At 37.7% G+C, this 22185-nt stretch overlaps 1 protein-coding gene across 4 annotated transcripts in view; it reads right to left on the bottom strand.

Annotated features, from left to right (window-relative positions):
• The window catches only part of LRRC28 (leucine rich repeat containing 28), a 158029-nt gene that overhangs the window by 134020 nt on the left and 1824 nt on the right, over window positions 1-22185 (bottom strand). For 2 of the 4 annotated variants that reach the window (XM_032342176.1, XM_032342178.1), the window contains exons 2-3: window positions 19839-20066; window positions 5787-5827 (exon numbers count right to left, since the gene is read on the bottom strand). In XM_032342176.1, the coding sequence (XP_032198067.1) occupies window positions 5787-5827; window positions 19839-20006 (209 nt within the window). In that variant the 5' untranslated portion in view covers window positions 20007-20066. Of the gene's footprint in view, window positions 1-5786; window positions 5828-19838; window positions 20067-22185 lie in introns of those variants that run through there. The other 2 variants (XM_032342177.1, XM_032342179.1) reach the window with 2 other exon arrangements.

Genomic DNA, 22185 nt, shown 5'->3' with positions numbered 1-22185 from the left:
TCTGGCAAACTTCTCCACCACCAGCAGGCCGTATGCTCCTGTGGCAGCCAGACCTCCACTGAAGAGGTCTAAATAGCAGCGTAGGGGATGGAGCACTCCTAAGTCATCAGTCCTTTCACTGCCTACTTTCCCTCAGCCCAGAAGTAATATCTGCTCTTTGTACTTACTAATTCTGCATACCATAGGTCCTTTATCTTCTTTTAGTAGCTAATAACATTTTACTAGTCAACAATTCTTTATATTAATTCTCCCTGTTTAAACTACAGGTATGGTTTCTATCTCCTAACTGGACCCTGACTGACATACACATGATATGTACACATATATGTATATCGATAGATACTTACAAACACACACACAATAAGACATTCACTAGCACAAAGAATGAAGCATTTATGTAAGGTTCCTACATTACATGTGAGGTGGTGCATTATGAGAAGGTGGACTGTAACAGGTTAAAGAAGCACAATATAAACAAAACACTGAAAAAGAAAGAGAGTTAATAATTTTACTACCAATAGCAGTAGTAAATGGGATACTACATGACACTAAAATAATTTTAAAGAAAGAAAGAGGGAAAAAGATAGTAACAACTGAGACAAACAGAACACAAGTTGTAAGATGGTTGACTTAAACTCAATCATATCAGTAATCACATTAAATGTAACATGATCTAAACCCTCCAGTTAAACAGCCCAGATTGTCAGATCGGTCTAAAATCAAAGAACCAACTAATGTTGACTTCAATAAACCAACCTGAATTATAAAGACACAGAGTGGTTAAAAGAAAAGAATGTAAATTCCAATTCAGTACAGAAAAATAAACTCCTACCAGACTGATCCTCTGGCAGATAACAACTAAAATGCTAAACACACACACACACACACACACACACACACACACACACAGGGCTCTAAGGCACTGTAAACAAAACCAAGCCAATTCTGGCTAAGAGTCTAAACTTAGAACAAATGGCATTGGGTGAGTTTGAGATTTGCTTTGCTTTTTATTTTTATTTTTAAAAAAATTTTTTTAAAGATTTTTATTTATTTGACACAGAGAGAAAGAGATCACAAGTAGGCAGAGAGGCAGGCAGAGAGAAAGGGGGAAGTAGGCCCCCTGCTGAGCAGAGAGCCAGATGCAGGGATCAATCCCAGGACCCTGAGACCATGACCTGAACCAAAAACAGAGGCTTAACCCACTGAGCCACTCAGGCACCCCTTGTTGTTTGTTTGTTTTTTCCTTTAAATAGCATTTAGTTTAAGGCAGGGTACAGACAGTTACCATGCAAAGCAGCTAAAATTCTGATAAAAAACTTTAGACTTACTAGCCTAAAGAATAGGAAGACAGAGTTCAGGGCAACCACAACCACTGGCAGGTAAAGGGAGAATACCAGACAAAAAGAGTCAGGGAAGGGGAACCCCAAATTCTATTTCTAAACTTTGCCTAAAACAATGGCAAACCCAGAACCATGCAAATATAGAAAAAACTCCAGCTAAAGGTAAAAGAACTGCACCAAGATTTCAGCTGCCCTCCAGGAAACAGTTTACTGCTTGAGTCAAACCAGTGAATTCCCTGCTAAAGCAAAAATATCAACACTCTTTGAATGAATATAACAGATTCCAGTCGTCAAGACACAACATTCCCAATTGTCAGGATATAATCAATTCAACGTAGGAAAACACAAGAAATGTTATCCATTAACAACAACAACGATACCAAGCTCAAGATGACCAAGATGTTGGAATCAGCAGACAAGGAATTTTTATGTAGTTATTACAGCTATATATAGTGATCTAAAGTAATATATGCCTGCAATGTAAAGACGGGAAATTTCAGTAGAAAGGAAGGACAGATGAATGAACAAACAAATGAAAGAAAGATCTAAAACTGAAAAAATTACTGGATAAAGCTGGATAACAGAATGAATATAACCAAAGGGAAGAGTTTATGAACTTGAAGAAAGATCAATATAAATTATCTAATCTAAAACACAGAGAGAAGGGGCACCTGGGTGGCTCAGTCAGTTAAGTCCCAGGGTCATGGGATCAAGCCCCATGTCCCGTAGGGAGACCACTTCTCCCAGCAACCTGTCTCTCCCAGCTCCACCCTCTGCCCCCCACCCCTGCCCCACCTGTGCTCTTTCTCTCATGCTCTCTGTCTGAAATAAATAAAATCTTTAAAAAAAAAAAAAAAAGATAAAATGCAGAGAGAAAAAAGACTGAAGGAAACATGAACAGTGCCTTAGAGGAATACAGGACAACATCAACAGATGTAACGTGTGTAAATGGTGCCCAAGAAGGAGAAAGGGAATAGTGCATAAAAAATATTCAAAGAAATAATGGTTGAAATGTATCAAATTTGGGAAAAGACATAAATTCACAGATTCAAGAAGCTCAGCAAATTCCAACATAAATAAATACAGAATTATACCAAGGTACATCATAGTTACATTTCTGAAAACCAAAAAAGAAAATCAAAAGTAGCCAGAGAAAAATGATATATTAATACATGTGAAAAATGACTAAAATCCCACTAACTTATTATATATAATATGCATAACACAGAATTATATATTGTTTATTCATTTATATTATATAACATTTATATTACAAACAGATATTTATATATTGTGTTATTTCTTATGTAATACAATATGTGATACATAATTACATATATATTATATAAAAATATTTCTAAAGGGCTCAAAGAAAAACACTATCAAATGTGAATGCAACTACCACTGTACACATAACACACTTTGGAGTATTACTTCGCAGTCTTCTACATGTTCATGATTGTTTCACTTTTTTGTCTGAAGGCCTCAAGAATTTTTTTCCTTCAAGTCTAAAAAAGGCTTTGAATAAATTCCACACCCATTACTAATAAAAATTCTTGAGAAAGTAGAAATTAATAGTCTGGGAGGTAGCCTCCAAGACGGTCCCCGTTGATCTCCACTACCTGGCATGTAGGCCCCTGTGTGGTAAGCCTCCCCTTAGTGTGAGCTGGACCTACTGACTTGTTTCTAATGAACAGAATACAGCAAAAGTGATGGGATGTCACTTCCATGATTAGATTAGAAAGAGACTGTGGGGGGCGCCTGGGTGGCTCAGTGAGTTAAGCCGCTGCCTTCGGCTCAGGTCGTGATCTCAGGGTCCTGGGATCGAGTCCCGCATCGGGCTCTCTGCTCAGCAGGGAGCCTGCTTCCTCCTCTCTCTCTCTGCCTGCCTCTCAGTGTACTTGTAATTTCTCTCTGTCAAATAAATAAATAAAATCTTAAAAAAAAAAAAAAAAGAAAGAGACTGTGGATCCTGTCTTGCATATACTCTCTTGCTCTTTCTTTCCTTGCACTGATGGAAGCCAGCTGGCATGTTGGGGACGACACTACAGAGAGGCCAACTGGCAAGGAACTAAAGGGAATTAGTCCTCCGGCCAACAGCCGCCAAGGAATTGAGTCAACCTTTAGGCCAAAAACCTGAGATTAACTGAATCTTGCCAATAACCACATAAGTAAACATAGAAGAGGATACTTCTTTAGTTGAGCCTTCAGAGAAAACAGCAGCCCTGGGCAACAACCATGATTGCAAGCCTTGAAAGGGACACTGAGGCCAAGACACCCAGCTAAGCCAAGCCCAGATTCTAGATCGTTAGAAAATATGAGATGATAAGTGTTCATTCTTTTAAGCACCCCTACCCACAGTTTAAGCCACTACATTCTGGATAACTTGTTATGCAGCAACAGATTGTTAATACAAATGAATATTTATTTAACACAATAGATTACATATACGTTCATTGTAAAGCCAGTATCTTTCTTATGGGGTAACCCTGGAGGCATTCCCACTAAGGTCACAAAAAAACAAGGACGCATTTCAAGTACAATTTCACACTGTTCTGGAAGGACTAGCCAATGCCATCACACTAGAGAAAATAATTAAAGGCGTAAGGTTTAGAAAAAAAGAAACATTATATGTATTTTCAGACATGAGAGTATACCTGAAAAACCGTGAGGAATCATCCATAAAACTAACTCAAACAATAAGATTCCAGCAAGTAGCACAATATAGAGTTAACACGTGAAAAAGCGTGTTAACTCATATACACTCATATAAGCGCTCATATATTCAAAAAATAACCACTTAAAAGAGGTAACAAGTAAGAAAATTCATTTACAATAGCAAAAATTATATATTAAATGCTTAGGAATAAACTTCAGAAATGATCAAAACCTATATGAAGGAAACTGTAAAGAGCTTATAAAAACAAAAAGTAGACTTAAAATAATGTTAGAGGACATTTCTTCTTGAAAATATACACTGAAGTATTTAGAGGTAAAAAAACATGATGCATGCAACACTCTTGAAAGCTTCAAAAAATATTTTGAAATTTAAAACTTGATAAAGCAAATAGAGTAGAAAAATCACCAAAGATATTTAAATCTAATCAAGAGGGGAAAATCAGACAAACCAGACAAACACTAATTTAAAGACATTGGGTATGTTTCTGGGGGGTAGAAGATTGGGATAATTTAAATATGCAGGATACATTAAATGATATTACTGAATTCATATTACCTTTTTTTTTTGAGAAAGAGAAAGCATGAGCAGGAGGAGGGGCAGAGGGAGAGGGAGAGAGAGAATCTTAAGCAGGCTCCATGTCTGGTGTGGTGCCCTACACGGGGCTTGATCTCACAACCTTGAGATCATGACCTGAACCAAATCAAGAATGGGAAGCTTAACTGACTGAGCCACCCAGGTGTCCCTGAATTAATATTACTTTTAATGTGTGATAATATTATAATTATGTGCAAGACTGCCCTTATTCTTAGAAGATATATACTATATTTAGGGGTAAAGTATCATAATGTCTGAAATTTGTGTGTGTGTGTGTGTGTGTATATGCACATGGGAGGACTGGAAAGGGAAGAAGGAAGGGAGATGATAGGAGACAGAAAGAAAAAGCAAATATGGTAAAATGTCAACTGGTTAAATTTAGGAGGAGCATATATGGGTATTGATTGTACTATGTTCTCAACTTTTCTGTTAGTTTGAAACTTTTCAAAATAAAAGGGTGGTGAGGAGGGGAGTAGAAATGACAAACTCCCAGCTTAAAGAGGGGGTGTAATGTTAGTTTTCCTTCCTTTACCTCTTGACAATCTGCCAAATAATAAAGAGAACAAGAAATAGCAATGAAAACTCCTCCTTCAACAAAATTAGGAGGGAGCTGGAAGGAAAGGGGAAGATTCTAAAAAAATCCTCCTTACAGGTAAATCAACAGATACTTAAAGTTGATGCACCAAAAAACAAAGGTGTAAACATATTACTTAGCATTATGGAGGTAATCGTCAAAAGAACTAAAAAACAAATGAGGTACAGAGAACACAGGGAAGTAGGTTTTCACTCTATATTTTAAACCTTTTACACTGTTGGACTGCTCATATCAAATAACAAATATATAGTAATAGTAACAGCAATAAACTTTCCCAATTATACTGACTGTCCACAAAGATTCTGTGACCAAGAGGCTGCACCCAGAAAAAAAAAAAATCTTTCATAGTTGTAAAAAGTTTATCTTTACTACCTTAAGGTGAGATATTTAAAACACAACTTTAAATGGTAAAATACTTTAAAATATTATTGGGTTTAGCAGAACTACCTACATGAACACTATGACCATGATACCAAAAAATTAATAAATACATTCAAATGAGATATCCTATTATTTCAAATAACTTAAAATTATTTTCATTCTTCTTTTTTAAAAAAATTTGAATAAACAGACTCACAGTTCCACAAGGTTTGGAAGCTTCTGAGCAAGGTTTTCTGGCTGAAAATTAAAAACTCAGAATTAAATTTTATTTTTGAAAAATGTATAAACATTTCTAATGAGCTTAAACACAAAGTACTATCTTTTGGGGGGTGTAAATCTAGAGAAAATAATTCAAAAATAAAGTAGGTCTGGGTTTTATGCTCAAATAGGCCATAATACAATTTAAACCTATAAATTTGAACACTTAAAATCAGTGTCTCTCGGAGAAACTAGAAACCTTGTATTCCACCACAGTCACGGAAGAAATTAAACTGTTCATAACAAGACACACTCACGGAAAGAATGCCGGCTGACAAATGAGCCAGATACTGGGGTGACACAGCCATGGCACATCAAGGATCATTGACAACTACCAGAATCTAGGAGAAAGGAAGGAACAGATTCTCTCCCTCAGAGCTCTGAGAGGGAACTGAGCCTGTCCACACCTTGACTTCAGAATTCCAGCTCCCAGAATTGTGAGAGAATAAATTTCTGTCGTTTTAAGCCACCTAGCCTATGTAGTTTGGTACAGCAGCCCTAGGAAACTAACATTTGCCCCCCTAAACTCCCAAATCATGTGCCTTGGAAAAAATCAGGGAAATCCCCAGGTGCCAGAAGCCAAGACCTAACTCAGCTCAGGGCGAACAGAGGAAGCTGGAGTCCAGGATCCAGGGGAGAGGCGGACCCTGCCACAGGTCCTAAGGGGTGTGGTGCAACTGGAACAGCAAACAGGTCATGGGAAGACCGATTGGGATGAACCTAGGTCCTTACACAGAGGATCAGAAACTCCCAACTCAACAAAAATTTAAGAAGGCTTCTCTCGGCTGGAGGCACCGAATAAAAGGAAAAGCTTCCTGCAAGTAACTGAAAGCCACCCTGTTTGTCTGTCTGTCTGTCTGTCTCTCTCACACACACACACAGTTCAAATTTACACAAAGACAGGAGTTGTTGAGACTAAAGGAGCACTCTGAGTCAGAAGTAATATGTATCTCTATCTATATTTTATTCTACGCCCAAACATACTGCAGGGTAGGCTAGATATCAACAACAAAGAATCAGGAACACTTTTTAAGAAGTAATTAGGTATAGCTTGAGTCCTGAAAGACAAACATACATTTTCAGAGGTTGCTGCAGGGCAGGGAGGAAGTTCCGGTTAGCTTCCAGGCATAAGAAGCAACAGACGAAAAGGTGGGAGAAGGAGGCATGTCTGGGAAACTGCAAATACAATCTCTTCTGCTTTCACTCCCTCACAGTACTCCTGAACAGATCTGATGTTTTCAAAAATCCTATTATAAAAACAACTGTGTTGGGGCACCTGGGTGATTCAGCTGATTAAGCCTCCAACTCTTGATTTTCACTCAGGTAATGATCTCAGGGTTCTAAGATCGAGCCCCATGTAGGGTTCTGTGGGTATGGAGCCTGCTAGGTTCTCTCTCTCCCTCTGCCCCTTCCCCTCTTAAAAAAATCATGTTAACTGAAAACCAAAAGTGAAAACTAGACAGATTTATATTTGTAACAAAGTAATTTTTCATATAGGAACTTAGTAACAATGATTATCACCAGGGAAAGGACTAGGGTTGCTATTCTCCATCTAGTTAGTATTACTTGAATTTTTAACAGTGAGCATTTTATGTCTCATATAATCGAAAAAGATTACATTAAGATATGTGGTACCCCAGGCGCCTGGTGGCTCAGTGGGTTAAAGCCTCTGCCTTCTGCTCAGGTAATGATCCCAGGGTCCTGGGATCAGGCCCCAGATCGGGCTCTCTGCTCAGCAGGGAGCCTGCTTCCTCCTCTCTCTCCCTGCCTGCCTCTCTGTCTACTTGTAATCTCTGCCTATCAAATAAATAATAATAATAATAATAATAATAACCACCATTTGAAGATATGTGGTACCCACAGCATAAACTGCAACATAATTGAGTAATCAATCATAATCATCCAATTTGGGTTCTAAAGAGAAAAATACCATTAGTTAGGTACCATAGGGTACACAGGTCTATAATGGTTTTGCATGAAAACAGATCATTAGAGCTTATATCTTATACTATGCGAAAACTTCTTTAAAAAATTCTGAACAAATAAAAATCCACGGTTTATTTTCAACAAGGAAATGACATTACTAATTTCAGTTGGCATACTGATGTATTTAAATTGCAATGGCATCCAAAGCTGCTTATCTACACATACATCCTTGTCCGTCTATGATAGCTGAATATTGAATACGAATACTGTTATGAAGACAACGAATCATTTATTGAGTACTCATTTTTTATAAAATCACTTGTATTTAGTTCTCAAATGCTGATTGTTGTTGTTGTTCTTTTTTTACCATGTTTTAATAGCAATATATGCAATGGGATCCTTCAGGAAATGTCTTTCCTCAGATGTTACTCTTGGATCTATCCAAATCCTCAAAATGTTTCTTTTAGTATCGGTATCTCTTCTATTAAGGAGAATACACACTTCCATTTATGGGCATACATACAAAGCTTCCTAAGAAAACTAGGCAGCTAGGGATGGGGGAATGTTGAGGGGGTGGATTATAAAGGGGGAGATTAATAAGAGGCTTAATAACAGCTGTTTCTCTGAAAAGGAAAGACTTATTCAGAAAAAAAGCTTCATCTGTTTTATCTGCAACAATCAGTATCACACATCTGGCTGACTCAGGATCTGTGGTCATTCTTTCCAGATGCCAATTTGGACTCATTAAACATTATTCTAATCTTCTCATGAGAACTTAGCTCTTTCGAGCTACACAGCTTCACACGCAATTAAGCACTGAATAATGTTTCTCCTGCTAATGGTGCATTACCCTATCTTTATTAACGAGTAGATAAACTGTATTTTTAATTTAAAAATAAGCAAGCTGACCTTAAGAAAACTGCAGTTCATTAGAATACTGGGTGGAAAAAAAAAAAACAAAACAAAAAAACCCTTATTAGTACCTGCCCAAAAAGCCTTGACAAATAAGCAGCCCTTTGCATGGGCTATGGCTGACACCTACTGGTAAGGATCCCTGAATTACTTCCTACTAGTTAAAAATTGTTTTCTAAATTAAGCCAAAATTCTCTTCACTAAAACCCACATTACACTTCACTACATAATTTTTCTTTACAAATAATGTAAAAGTAAACTTTAGCAAGCACAGTTAAACATAAAATTTGCCTCTAATTTTGAATCAATGATGTTTTACTACAAGCTTTTAAGGAAAACTGCCAACCCCCTTAAATGGAAACGTTTTTCAGTTATGTATCTTGGAACCAACACTTCACATACGTTGCAAACACTGTGTTCAGTGATGGTCTCTGGTGGGCATCGTGTACCAGTTACTTCTTTTTTTTCTCTTTCTGGGCACCTGGTAGGAAGGACTGCATTTTTCTCTCCAAGCTGGGTACAGCTAAATGACTTACTTTGGCCAGTGAAATTATGTTGATGCGGTAGTCTTAAAGAACCTGAACTGTAAGAACTAAAATGCACTTAATTCATGACTTTGAAAGGTGTTGTGACAAAAATTGCAAAGTGCAATGAGTGTATTGTGCTGGTCTGTGAAAGAAATTTTGTTTTTCTTTCAGTACCAAAATTTAATTAACTTTTTTTAGTTAAAAAAAATAAAATTTTGAGGTGAAATACAAAAAATTACATAAAGGTTCGTAAGTTCATAGTGACATGACGGAAGCTTTGTCAGCCTTCCTCCCTGGCTGTGGACACCATAAACCAGAGTCCCCAAGCCATATGAGAGTCATGCAGTGTGAGTAAAAGAAATAATTGTGCTGTTAAGAACCACTAGGATTCAGGGTTCAGCAAAACCTGCTCCATCCTCACCTCCAAAAACACATTTCAAAAAAGTCATGAATTAAATGAATTTTAGCCCTTATAGCACTTATAAAAAGTCAAATGAAGCTGGACCTCTACCTCACACTACATTCAAAAATTAAAAATGGATCAGTGACTTAAATATAACCCCCCAAATCATAAAACGCATAGAAAAAAATATAGGGGTAAATCTTCGTCATTGTGGATTTGGCAACAGATTCACAGATAGGACACTAAAGCATGAGGAACAGGGAAAAAACGGAAACAATGGAATAAAAACACTTTTGCACACTAAAGGATATTATAAGAAAGTGAATTACAAGAAAGTGAAGACATTTAAAATAGGAGAAAATAGTTATGAATCATGTATCTGTTCAAGGTCTAGTATCCAAATATATAGAGAATCCTTACCAAAAAACCACCAAACCACCCAATTTGAAAATGGGAAAAGGATTTGAATATTCTCTAAATATATACAAATGGCCAACAAGCACAGAAAGAGATGCCCAACATTATTAGCATTAGGGAGATGCAAATCCAAACTGCATGCAGTATCACCTCACACCTACCCACTTCAACCCACTGTAATAATAGTATTTTAAAAACTGTAAAAGTGTTGGTGAAGCTATAGAGAACTTTGGAAGCCTTGTACCTTGCTGGTAAAGTGGTTCAGCAGTTTCTCAAAAAACGAGAATTACTGTATGATCTCACAATTCCACACCTAGGTATATACCCCACAGAATTAAAAACTGGTACTCAAACATGTAATTGTAATTGTAATTACATGTAAAATGTAACTGTCATCCATACTCATAGCTGTGTTGTTCACAGTAGCAAAACAGGCAGAAAGAGCCCAGACACCCATCAATGGATGAATGGGTAAATAAATTGCGGTATGCACATGAAATGGGTACTTATTGAGTCATAAAAAGTAATGAAGGACTGATATATACTACAATTTGGATTGACGCTGAGAACACTTTGCTAAGTGAAAAGAAGCCACACGCTGAATGTCACGTATTGAATGGTCCCATTTATATGAACTATCCAGAAGAGATAAATCCGTAACAACAGAACACGGACTGGTGATTAGCAGGGCTGGGGTGCGGAAGGGAACAGGGAGAAATTGCTTAATGAGTAAGGGGTTTAGTGTGAAACTACACAGAGGCCGTAGTTCAACACTGTGAATGTACCCCTGAACTGTGCACTCTAAAATGGTTAATTTTACATTAAGTTAATTTCACATCAAAAATTATTATTATTTTTAAAGACTGTATTTATTTGAGAGAGAGAGCACAATCAGTGGAAGGGGCAGAGGGAGAAAGAGAAGCAGATTCCGTGCTGAGCAGGGACCCAGATGTGGGGCTGTATCCCAGGATACAGGATACAAGGATACAAAAATTCCATGACCTGAGCCATGAGTTAAGCCAGTTAAGTCATGTTAAGTCAGACACTTAACCAACTGAGCCATCCAGGAGCCCCTTTATTTATTTTTTTTTAATTAAAAAAAAGTTAATGAAGTTTTGGTATTGAAGGAAAAAAGCACTTCATTTACAAACCATCACATTACTCAACAAGCATTCTAGTTGGATCCATCATTTGATGTCACTGCGTCCAAGCAAGTACACCGGCATGAGTTAAGTACAAGATGCCTATATGGGAACAACTAAGGTAGACCTCTTTCACTGCCAACAGCATAACCAGTTCCTCTTGTATACCTCTTCCTTTTAATATTTATCATAGAGCAGAATTTCTCCACAGAGGAGTCAGACACTAACTAGCAAGCCAGTGGGAAGAAAGATAACCAGCATACCCTTTCTTCTTCCACAGTCGTTATAAAGGCTTCCTGGGGCCCTGTCACCATTTGCTTCCTAAGGTCCTTTACTATTTACCCAGTTGTCTCTTGGTTCACTTCCTGTTAATTACTCATTTTCTTCTTTTTTAATTTCTCTCCAAATAAACTTTAAGTGGCCCAAAAAGGCCCCAGTCTTGTCTTAAACGCCTGTCCTATTTCCTTGGTATTTCCTGGAGACAGAAAAACACAGTAGATTCTCAATACTTGCATCTGCCAGCATCACATCTCTGGTGGTCAATTTCTTCTTAAATGAGCAGCATGAAGGAATGGTATTACCTATGGTTTTCATTCGAATTATCCTATGAAGCATTATATACTTTTTGGGGGAGAGGGGGGGGTGTAGGGGGAAGATGGGGTGTTAGAGAGGGAGAAGGGGTTGAGAAGAAAGGTGCTAGAGAGCATTAACAGCTCACCAACCCCTCTTGCTAAGAGAAGAGCACTCCTAGCAAAGGCTGTGCAATCACTCACAGGTCAAGCACCACTCCAAGTTTATATACGCTTTGTAAGCTACCCCTGACATCCTGTTTCCCAGCAAAAAATTCAAGTTTGACTATGCTGTGCAAACAATGGGTAATGTATTCATAGGCAATACAAAAAAGATAATCCAAAACATATGTCAGAGTTTTATGGGAAAATACTAGTTATTTGGAAATGTGAGCGTAATATCTTTAGTTATTTGTTTTAATGCATCCAAAAGGAAAGCTATGAAAAATCTGCAGCAAATATCCAAATTTCTCTTTGTTTTGTTCACTAAAATAAAAATTCCACTGGAAATTCACAGAGTGCTTGAATATAAAGCACTACAAACATTAACAAAGCCACTTCAAAAGGGAGAGAAAGGGAAAAAATGAGGTATAGAGAATTTTTCAAATAGTGGACAAATTACGTTGCTTCTGAAGTTGTCTTTGAGGTGCCTTTAAAAAGAATGCTGAGATAATTTTTCTTTCCTGCTTTGCACTACAAATATGTAGCACTAACTATAGCGGCAATTGGACTTCCATGATAAAAATGACATTACTGATTTTTTTTCAAGTTTTTATTTAAATTCCACCTAGTTAACATACACTGTAATATTAGTTTCAGATGCAGAATTGCAGTGATTATGGGGGTCTTGGACCCCAGCAGTGGTTGAATCTGGAAGGGTCCAACAAGTTACAGAAAAACAAGGAGCCCCTTATGTTAGAATTCCAAGTGAACCAAACAAACAAAAAGAAAACTTAATCCTCTCTCCCAAATTTTTCTGCCACACTTGTTGGCCAGATGCTCTTACCATTTCCTTACTGCTTTCCCTTTAAGATGTTCTGATGTTCATTTAATCCAGATCTTACTATTACCAAATTCCAAGGGGGTAGAGGGCACAGCTGTGTAACTTTCCCAGACATGGACCCCTTTCACCCTCAACCCAGCCACCAGCGGCAGGAGCCACCCATGTCAGCACAACAGAAGGGCAGGCAGGCGTCACCATCACTGTAAATCAAACTATCTACACTCGCTGATTAATGCAACTTGAGAGCTGCCTAAGATCTTACTGGTACTATATATATGCTGACAATCTCATTCTTACGGTTTGTAAGATTTTATTTATTTCTTTATTTATTTGAGGGTGGGGCATAAGCAGGGAGGAGGGGCAGAGGGAGAGGGAATGCAGACTCACTGCTGAGCAGGGTAAGCTCAGTTCTAGGACCCTGGAATCATGACCTGAGCTGAAGGCAGATGCTTGACTGAGCTGCCCAGGCCCTCAGTAATCTCATAATAATTGATTTTTAATTGTAAAAGTAAGTACTTAGTGAAAAAAATATAAACCAAACTTAATAGCGCCTTCCCTTTTTACTTCTACAGATTTAAGTAAGGCTTTCTCTTCCAGCCCCCACTCTCTTGCCTGCCCCCCATCCATACCTTTATAATCACTATAAGACTGACCTAAGCCCTTTTTAATACCTTAGCTTATTGCCTATGAAGTAGGGATAATAATAGTGCCTACTTCACAAAAATTGTCTTGAGGATTAATTAATTTAATAATGTAAATTACTGAAAAGAGAGTGCCTGGAACTTACTAAAGACTCAAATGATACTATCATTTTATCAGATTTTAACCAATCCCATAATGATGAATATTGAGGTTTTCACAATTTTTCATTCTATCCAATGCTGTGATGAACATCCTGGTTCACTTGACATTTGTTCCATTGGGTAAATTCTTACAAGTGAAAAATGCTGATTCAAACACATATTTATGCAAAATGTTGTCAGATGTGGTCAAACCACCCACCAAAAATATTCAGTCACCTCCACTCCATCTGATAGTGTGTGAGAGGATCTTCTTAGTCTCCCACATCAAGTAGCTTCAACACTAGATACTAGTTTTTGCCAATCTAATAGGAAAGGATGATCAATGTTTTATCTTCTATTGGAAGTTAAAACATCTTTTTCTGTTCTATTTTTATTCTTCTATAATTTGTCCATTTATATTTTATAGGGAAGGTCAAGAATGCCTTCTCCTGGGTCACAAGGAAACAGTTCTGTGCCTTATGCCCCAACCCAATTCAGGAATATGAACAGACCTCTTCTTCCCTTCAATCCCAGGATATCACTTTTAAGTTAAATTCTGTATTGTTGCATAGATTAACTGATTAATCAAGATCCATCTGCTCTTATCGCTCAGACATAAGCCAAATTCCTCTTTCATTAAAATTTAGATGTCTCTTTCTTGTCCGTTCATATTTATAAGCAAAACTAGCAACGGGTGAGAGTTCCATTAGTATCTGGGTAGGTCACCCTTTCATGGCCCCAGAAAAACCTGCCTACCGTCCTCATTAAGAGAAGCTGGCAGATCCATTAAGTGCTTTTGTTTCCACGCTGAGATTTCTTTTTTTCCCCTTCAAGTCTCCTGTGGCCTTTTATTTTATAAACGAAAAAAACTGAAAAGCACATGGAACCCCGGGGGTCTGTTACCTCCTAATACTGGGTTTGGCTACCGAACACTGAAACAACCCCTTTGAAGACTGTAGTCCTCAAATGCTCCCACTGCTAATTCCCTCCCTTCATGAACTTCCAGGTTAGGAGGCAGAACTGGTGATTGCTGCTTCCAAACTATTCTCCAACAATTAGAAAGACTCCAGCTTCTTCCAGTGGGGGAAATGAGGGGGGACAGAGGTAGCCTTCACCTCAGCCTCCTTCATCCTGCACACTCATATCCAGACCTTACCTGAAACTTCTCCACCATTTAAGTCTCTCTCCACAACCACCTGTCCCATTCCCCTAGATGGCTTACCCAGTCATACCCAATACGATTCTTCAATATCAGTGGGTCTATTGGCCCCTCTCCATTCTCCCTGTTTATTCACTCCTCCTTTCCTTCTTTGCCTCCAATCCAGCTTACATTCCCTACCCCGTCCTCCATGTCCCCAGATGTTAATGCAAAATTCCCGAACCTCCTTAGTCCCTCTGCACTTGCACTGTATCCACCTGGAAAAAACCTAAGCCTGCAGGCAGGCAACAGTCCACCTTCTTCCTACCTCTGACAGTTGGGTACTGCAGGAGAAAATCCCCTAAAGAAGCAGATGGTTCCACCGTAAGTCTAGCAACAGACAGCTTGCTGACTAATGCCAACAATCCTACTATCTTTCTCTAGTCAAACCTCCATGTGACTCTTCCCAACAATCATTTCAAACCTGCATTCTCTACAAATCTTCAGTCCCCAAGCAGATGGCCTTGCCGGGCACAATGTAGAATTCTCATGTCAGCTGTGCTCAGTTAGTGGCTTTCTATTCCACTCTGTGGCTTCCTAGACCAGATAACTCCTTGGAAGGGAAGGAGGTATGGTTTGAGCAAGACTCCTGCCTATCCCGTCTCCTAAAGAAGAATAATTTCAGTTTCATCTATTATTTAGTGAACTTTCTGAATAAATGGTTCTGCTAAAAGGAGTGAGAAAACATTCACTAGATCTACACATCCCACCTACGTCGGAGTTGGTGTAGAGAGCACCAATATACAAAGCCAAGAGAAGGAGAGCTGCTCTGGCTGAAGTGAGGACACATCGCTGCTCCATCCCTTCATAACCCCCCACCTCAGCCATCTCTAGAAATCCTCAGTTCCTCAGTTCTCAGGCACTGAAGAACAAAAACCAAACAAACAAAAAAGCCCACTGCTCTTGGCAAAACAGGCACCTAGGCTTGTCCTCTGAACCTTCTGCCATTGACTTCTAGTTCATACTTTCCCTTCAGCTTGGGATGTGAACAAATGAAAATTCCATGAGAATTCCATAAGAATTTGTTCCAAATAAGAGCCTTGAAGAGGACTGGGTACAGAGCAAATACTCACTAAATACATGTTGAATGAATATTTTTCCTCCTAAACTCCTGCCAGAGTCATTCTTCAGTGTCAGTGTAAACAGCATCTTCTTCAAAAAATCTCCCATAATCCTGCTACACAGAATTAGATTATAGGTTCTACAAATGTTGGGCAGTACACCAGGCACAGGGATGCAGAATTTAAGACAGAGTCCTTGACCTTGAAGGCTCTCAGGCTGGAACACTTATACCTATATTAATAACCCTTACCTTAATCTACTTCATATTCATTTATCTATTCATTCAAGAACTGTGTGACTACCTATCACATGACAAACACAGAACCTATACTTCCTATTGTAAATATCTTCTAACTTCCACAAATGTGAGACTTCACAACTCTTAAAATAAATGTTAGAAACCAAAATCATGTTTCCTAACTACTACTTATTCACCTATTAATTACATAACTGAATTCTTCTATAAATTGACTCATGTCAAAAAAATGTTTTAAGCGGCACCTGGGTGGTTCAGTTGGTTAAACATGGATTTTTTCAAAACGGTATTATTACAACTATATTTTTCTTCCTTATGTATTGCTTTTTAAAAATAGATTATTTATTTATTTGTTTACCTGAGAAAGAAAGAGTGTGTGCATGAGAGTGCACGGGGGTAGCGGGGAGGAGCAGAGGGAGAGAATCGTAAGCAGACTCCCTGCTGAGCATGGAGCCCACGTGGGGCTTGATCTCATGATGCTGAGATCATGATCTGAGTTGAATTCAAGAGTCAGATGCTCAACTGACTGAGCCACCCAGGTGCCCCCTTAATAACATTTTCTTTTCTCTAGTTTACTGTAAGTTTACTGTATTGTAAGAACATAGTATGTAATACATGTAACAAGCAAACCGTGTATTAATCAACTGTTTATGTTATCAGCAAGGCTCCTGGCCAACAGTAGGCTATTAGAAGATAAGTTCTGGGGCAGTCAAAAGTTAAACGTCGATATTTGACTGAGCATGGGGTCAGCACCCCTAACCCTGGCATTGTTCAAGGGTCAACTATACTGATAAAAAGTACTTTAAAATGGGGTGCCTGGGTGGCACAGTTCATTAAGCATTTGACTCTTGGTTCCAGCTCAACCTTGGTCTTGGGGTCATGAGATCAAGCCTAGCATCAGGCTCGGGGTCAGTCTGCTTTAGATCTTCTTTTCCTCACTCTCTACCCTTCCTATTTGTGATCACTCTAAAATAAATAAATAATTTTTTTTAAAGTACTTTAAAATGTAAAATGTGCCTACCATTGACTCATTAATCCCACTTTTAAGACTTGACCGTACACACAAACACACATGCACAAATGAGGATGTATATGTACCTCCTGGCCAAGAGGTTAGTGGAATGAGAATACCATGAAGTAAAGAGAAACCCACAAAGAAATATATACAGTGTGATTCTATTTTGTTGTTTAAAAAGGGGATAAAGTATATAATTACATAAATACAAGTAAAGCTGTAGAAGGACACAACCGAACTATTAACATTGGTTGCTCTACAGTATATAACTGGCTGAAGAGACGACTACCTTCCATATGTTCCTCTACGTTCACTGATATTAGGGCATGTATCATTTTTGTAATTAAAATATGAGTTTAGTCTTTCAAATGCATAAAAAAAGCTTTTGCTGTGATTTAGTTTTAATGCAGCATTCCCCAAATTCTGAATACTTAATATACACTCATCCTGCAAAATATAAACCACTGCCCTATATCAAGCACCTTGACGGGGAAGAGGAAGAAGGGCAGAGGTGTGCATCATCAACTTCTCTTTTCACAGCAAGGCTTCATAGAGTGAGAGATGGGGAGACAAGGGAGGGGGAATATTAAAGAGAAAGGATGTAAACACAATAAAACAGTGTTAATAAATAAATAATAAAACAGTGTGAAAATGGAGATTACTGGCAGATTCCCAAGCTTCCTACAAAAAAAAAAAAAAAAAAAAGTCAATGAACCCATAATGGTATTAAAGATACCATCTGTTTCCAATGACATGTTTTGTTTTGTTTTTCCTTTGGACAGTATTATAGTTGTAAGTCATATTCCACATACCAAATCTAACACAGGAAATATACCGATCAGCAACACCAGCAAACATCCTCAAAGCCTGAAGTAGAGTTTAGAGCACTCTAGGATAAGTATTACTTCATCTGCTTTCAAAAACCTGCATGTTAAGCCAGTCCTAGACTACACTGGTTTTCAGTACCATCTGGGAATGGAATGTCCACTACAATTCCTACCACCCTGATCTCTGTATAGCACTCTACAATTTAAAAGCTCTTTGATGCACATGAATCAGATGTTCCGGCTCATTAAAAGGCATTCAAATAAAACACATACGCCTATCATTGTAAACATATGCAACAATTTAATCTTTGGTGAACAAAAGAGCAGTAAAGTATGAACTTGAAAAGTATGCTTATAAGCCATTACGAATATTGGTTCCAACTATACAGCCGATACCTAAATATTTTCATAAATTGAAAACTGCAGCTGAGGGACTGCCACAAAACCAAAAGCGCACTGTAACTTTCAGAAATGAAGGTCAATTTCTTAGAACGTACTCTACTCCAGTGGACTTTGACTAATAGTTGAGAAGTAATCCTCTCCTCTCACAGCTTTTCCTCTGTACATCAATAACAAACATGGGGAAATCTGGGCTATAATCCTTGACAAACTATTTCTACAACACTTCTTCCTCAAAGTGGGGTAAAAACACTTGGTAAATATGGTTTCACCTCACGCAATGATGATTTCACAAAAAGGATTACTATAATTATGCTATTTAAGTTTGACCACTAAGATAATTAAAATTTTAAAACTGAAAAATTTACTTTAAAAAAAACCTAAGTAGGCACTCAAAATAACATATAAGTCAAAATGCCAAACACTAAAAATGAAAGACGTTTTTCCATTTACTGTCAGATACAGCAAAGATAAACAAATTTTACGTTCTCTACTCATTGGAGGTATTTTAACAGATTAAATAAAACTTTTCCACAAAAACACTCCATCTAAATGAAGCCAGTAAGGCATACTTTCAAATAGGCAGAATGGTCCAATAAAGAAAAGGGGATGAAAAATAGGTCCGCTCACAAAGAAATAAGACATCATAAAATGAGTAAGAATAAGAAATCAAGTGTAAGACTCAAACAAGGTTAAGTGATAACCAGAAAAGGTCACATAAAGCACATACATTTAAAACAGAGACTAAATTTTACAATAAGAGTAGGAATAAGAAGCCAGAGTAATACATTCTCTTAAGAAAATTTCTAAACAGTTTTTTAAATCCGACATTTAATAAAACTTAATATGTAATAAAATATATAATAAAGCCCTATATGTAATAAAAAAATAAGATTATAATGATAACCATCTGCTTATTCTTACAACACAAAGAATGAATCAAATGTTGTCTCTACAGCAAAAATTTTTTCAACAAACTGGGTAACAGTCCAATTCAACATCATTTGATTTTCACGATGCAATAGTAAAGATTTTTTTGGTTTGGGAGGATACTATTGTTATGTGCTTCCCCCCGAAAGAAAGGCTATATCAATAGCTTCCCAAATGCATGTTTTAATATTTTAATCTTCAAATCATCTCTTTGTAAATGCAACTCAAGGTCATTCATCTTTGTTGGCCTTTCTCTTCTTTACTTTTTAACTGGTCCAATGGATATGATAACATCCAAAAATCATCTAGGAAACTTATCACACAAAGAAACAGAGACAGATGCACAGGCTAAGTGTAGTGGGGTTTTTGGAATGGAGACTAAATCTATAAGTGGTATATTTAGTGAATATATTGCTTTCCCTTACAACTCTTCCTGCAACCCCATACTGCAGGGACTCGGATAATGAATCCTCAGCTAATGGGAACCCCTGTATATGCATTTTTAGTACCTGTTTATATAACAAGAGGGGATGTACAACTTGGTCTGAATATCTAGGATAAGTAAGCTATATCTTGGTCAGGCCCACATTATAAATGTTTTAAATGCAATATAATACTGTACCAAGGTTGTAAGGGAGTTCCTTTTCATATAGAGCCTCTCCAAGTACTGTAGTCCCTCATCTTTCAGTAACTCCAATGGAAAATGGTGCAGATTCCTATAATTTAAGAACAAATTCTTGTGCTTTTCCAGCCTTGCCACAGAGATCGTCTTACAGAGTTCAGATGCCATGATTGAACATATCCCATCAGGCACGCTACAGCACTACATCTTGTCAAAATTGGTCCATTTCTAAAGAGAACAACAACAAAAAAAAATTGAATAATTATGATACTGGTTATAAGCATTGCCAAATAAGCCAGTTAGAGCACAGAGCTATTTGCAGATGCTAAAAAGAGAATTAGACATTCAATCCCTGTATTTTTCTTTCCTAACGACTAAATGTGTCACACATATTTAGATTAAAATGAGTAACTATTCATTAAACATGCCTTCACTATTTAAGCTAACTTAGCATTTAGCAGCCACGGTCCTAATGGAAAAAAAATAGTTCTTGAACTTGAGACAGGAATGCCTAACAGAACGGAGACCAGTTTTATAACCTGCAACTAAAAGTTGAAAAATCAGATATGGCAAAGCCATTTCCTTCTTGAACTCCCTCATTTTATGTTTAGCTTAAGGTATTTCAAAAATATTTATAAACATATATAAAAATAGATCACTGATACCTTCACTTTCTTCATTTCTATAGAATATTGTCCTATATTCTTATTTTCTCTTTCTTTTATCTTTTTCTTTCTTTCTTTTTAGCTTTGTAGAGTATCAGAAGTAGTAAGGAAGCATGTCCAGGAACATACGGTTTTATTATTTCAATGTAAGAAGAAATAATGACCAGGAAATAAGAACCTTGTATTATTTTATTACAATCTTTCCGGGCCTCAGTTGCCTGACATTAAAAAAAGAAAAAAAAAAAAAATGGAGACAGCAATTTATTGGTAAAGGCCAGAACCCAGAACAGATTAAATTCCCTTCCAGGGGTGCCTGGGTGGCTCAGTGGGTTAAAGCCTCTCTGCCTTCGGCTCAGGTCATGAGCCCAGGGTCCTGGGATCGAGCCCTGCATTGGGCTCTCTGCTTGGCAGGGAGCCTGCTTCCCCTTCTCTCTCTGCCTGCCTTCTCTGCCTCCTTGTGATCTCTGTCAAATAAATAAATAAAATCTTTAAATAAATAAATTCCCTTCCAGCTCTGAAAGTAACAGGGTAGGAAGAAAAATAACATTTGCCATCTTATCAACTAGGCACAGAGCAGAAACAAACTTCATTCACATAAGAAGAAACAAACTCAGAGCTTCAATAATTTCTCCAAGGTCAAACAGCTCATAAGGGATAAAAGCAAGGACTTTTTCCCCCCTTGGGGTAGCGAAGAGGCTTGTCCAGTGGATTTTAAAGCCTGGGTTCTTTATATACACAGACACTCACAGGACTCCATAGGATATTAAGGAAATGTGAAAACACTAAAATGTTGAGATTTGTTCAAAGATTATACTCTCATCTTCCTGGGCATCGTTTCTCAAACTCAAGAGAAAGTATCTTTCAAAGGATTTTTTTTTTTTTTTTTAAGAAAAACTACTTTCACTGGGAATTAACATCAAGTTAGTGCAAAATGTAGTAACAAGCTTTCGATAAGCAGTTTTGATAACTTTTTTGGTTATTTTCTATTATTTCCAAACTCAAAATCCTAGCTAATAAGAAAGCACTTGTCATTTTATCTAAAAGAGCAGACAACATAGAAGTCAATAATAACCCCAAAGCAATATGAGAATGTAAAACTTTCTCCTACTGATTCCACTTACACACCTATCTATTTTTATGAGACATATATGACTTTGAACAACATACTCATCTTTCTACATTTTAATTCTCCCACCTGTAAAGCAAGGGGGAACTAAGGTAGAAACAACTTCAATGCTTCTGTCTGGAAAGGGAATTTTCCTGGGTTACAATTCACTTAAGTAGTAAACCTGAAGCAGGTTAGAAGTCTCACAAGTGCCTCAAACTAAATATATTTTGATTCCCATAACCAGTCTAAATTCTCCCCAGTGTTTCTCATCTCAATTAATGGCACACACCTCTATCCACCCAGCTGTGTAAACCGGAGGGCTGGAAGTCAGGAATGATTCCATCCTGTCATTCACCTGCCCCCTCCAACTGATCTTAAAGCTGGTGGTTTCTACCTCCAAAACACATCTCAAATCCAATCACATCTCTCCACCAGCCAAAAGCAAAAGCCACTGTTATCTCCCGGCTGGCCATCTGCATAATCACTTAGCAGGGAGCCTTTAAAACGTAAATCCCATACCTTTCCCGGATAAACTCACTCCCGAGTGCACACATATCAACTAAATACCACCTGC

This window comes from Mustela erminea, chromosome 5 (assembly GCF_009829155.1).
Source record: "Mustela erminea isolate mMusErm1 chromosome 5, mMusErm1.Pri, whole genome shotgun sequence".
NCBI lineage: Eukaryota > Metazoa > Chordata > Mammalia > Carnivora > Mustelidae > Mustela > Mustela erminea.
The sequence above is the reverse complement of the archived record's forward strand: the minus strand, read 5'-3'. Positions and strand labels throughout refer to the sequence as shown.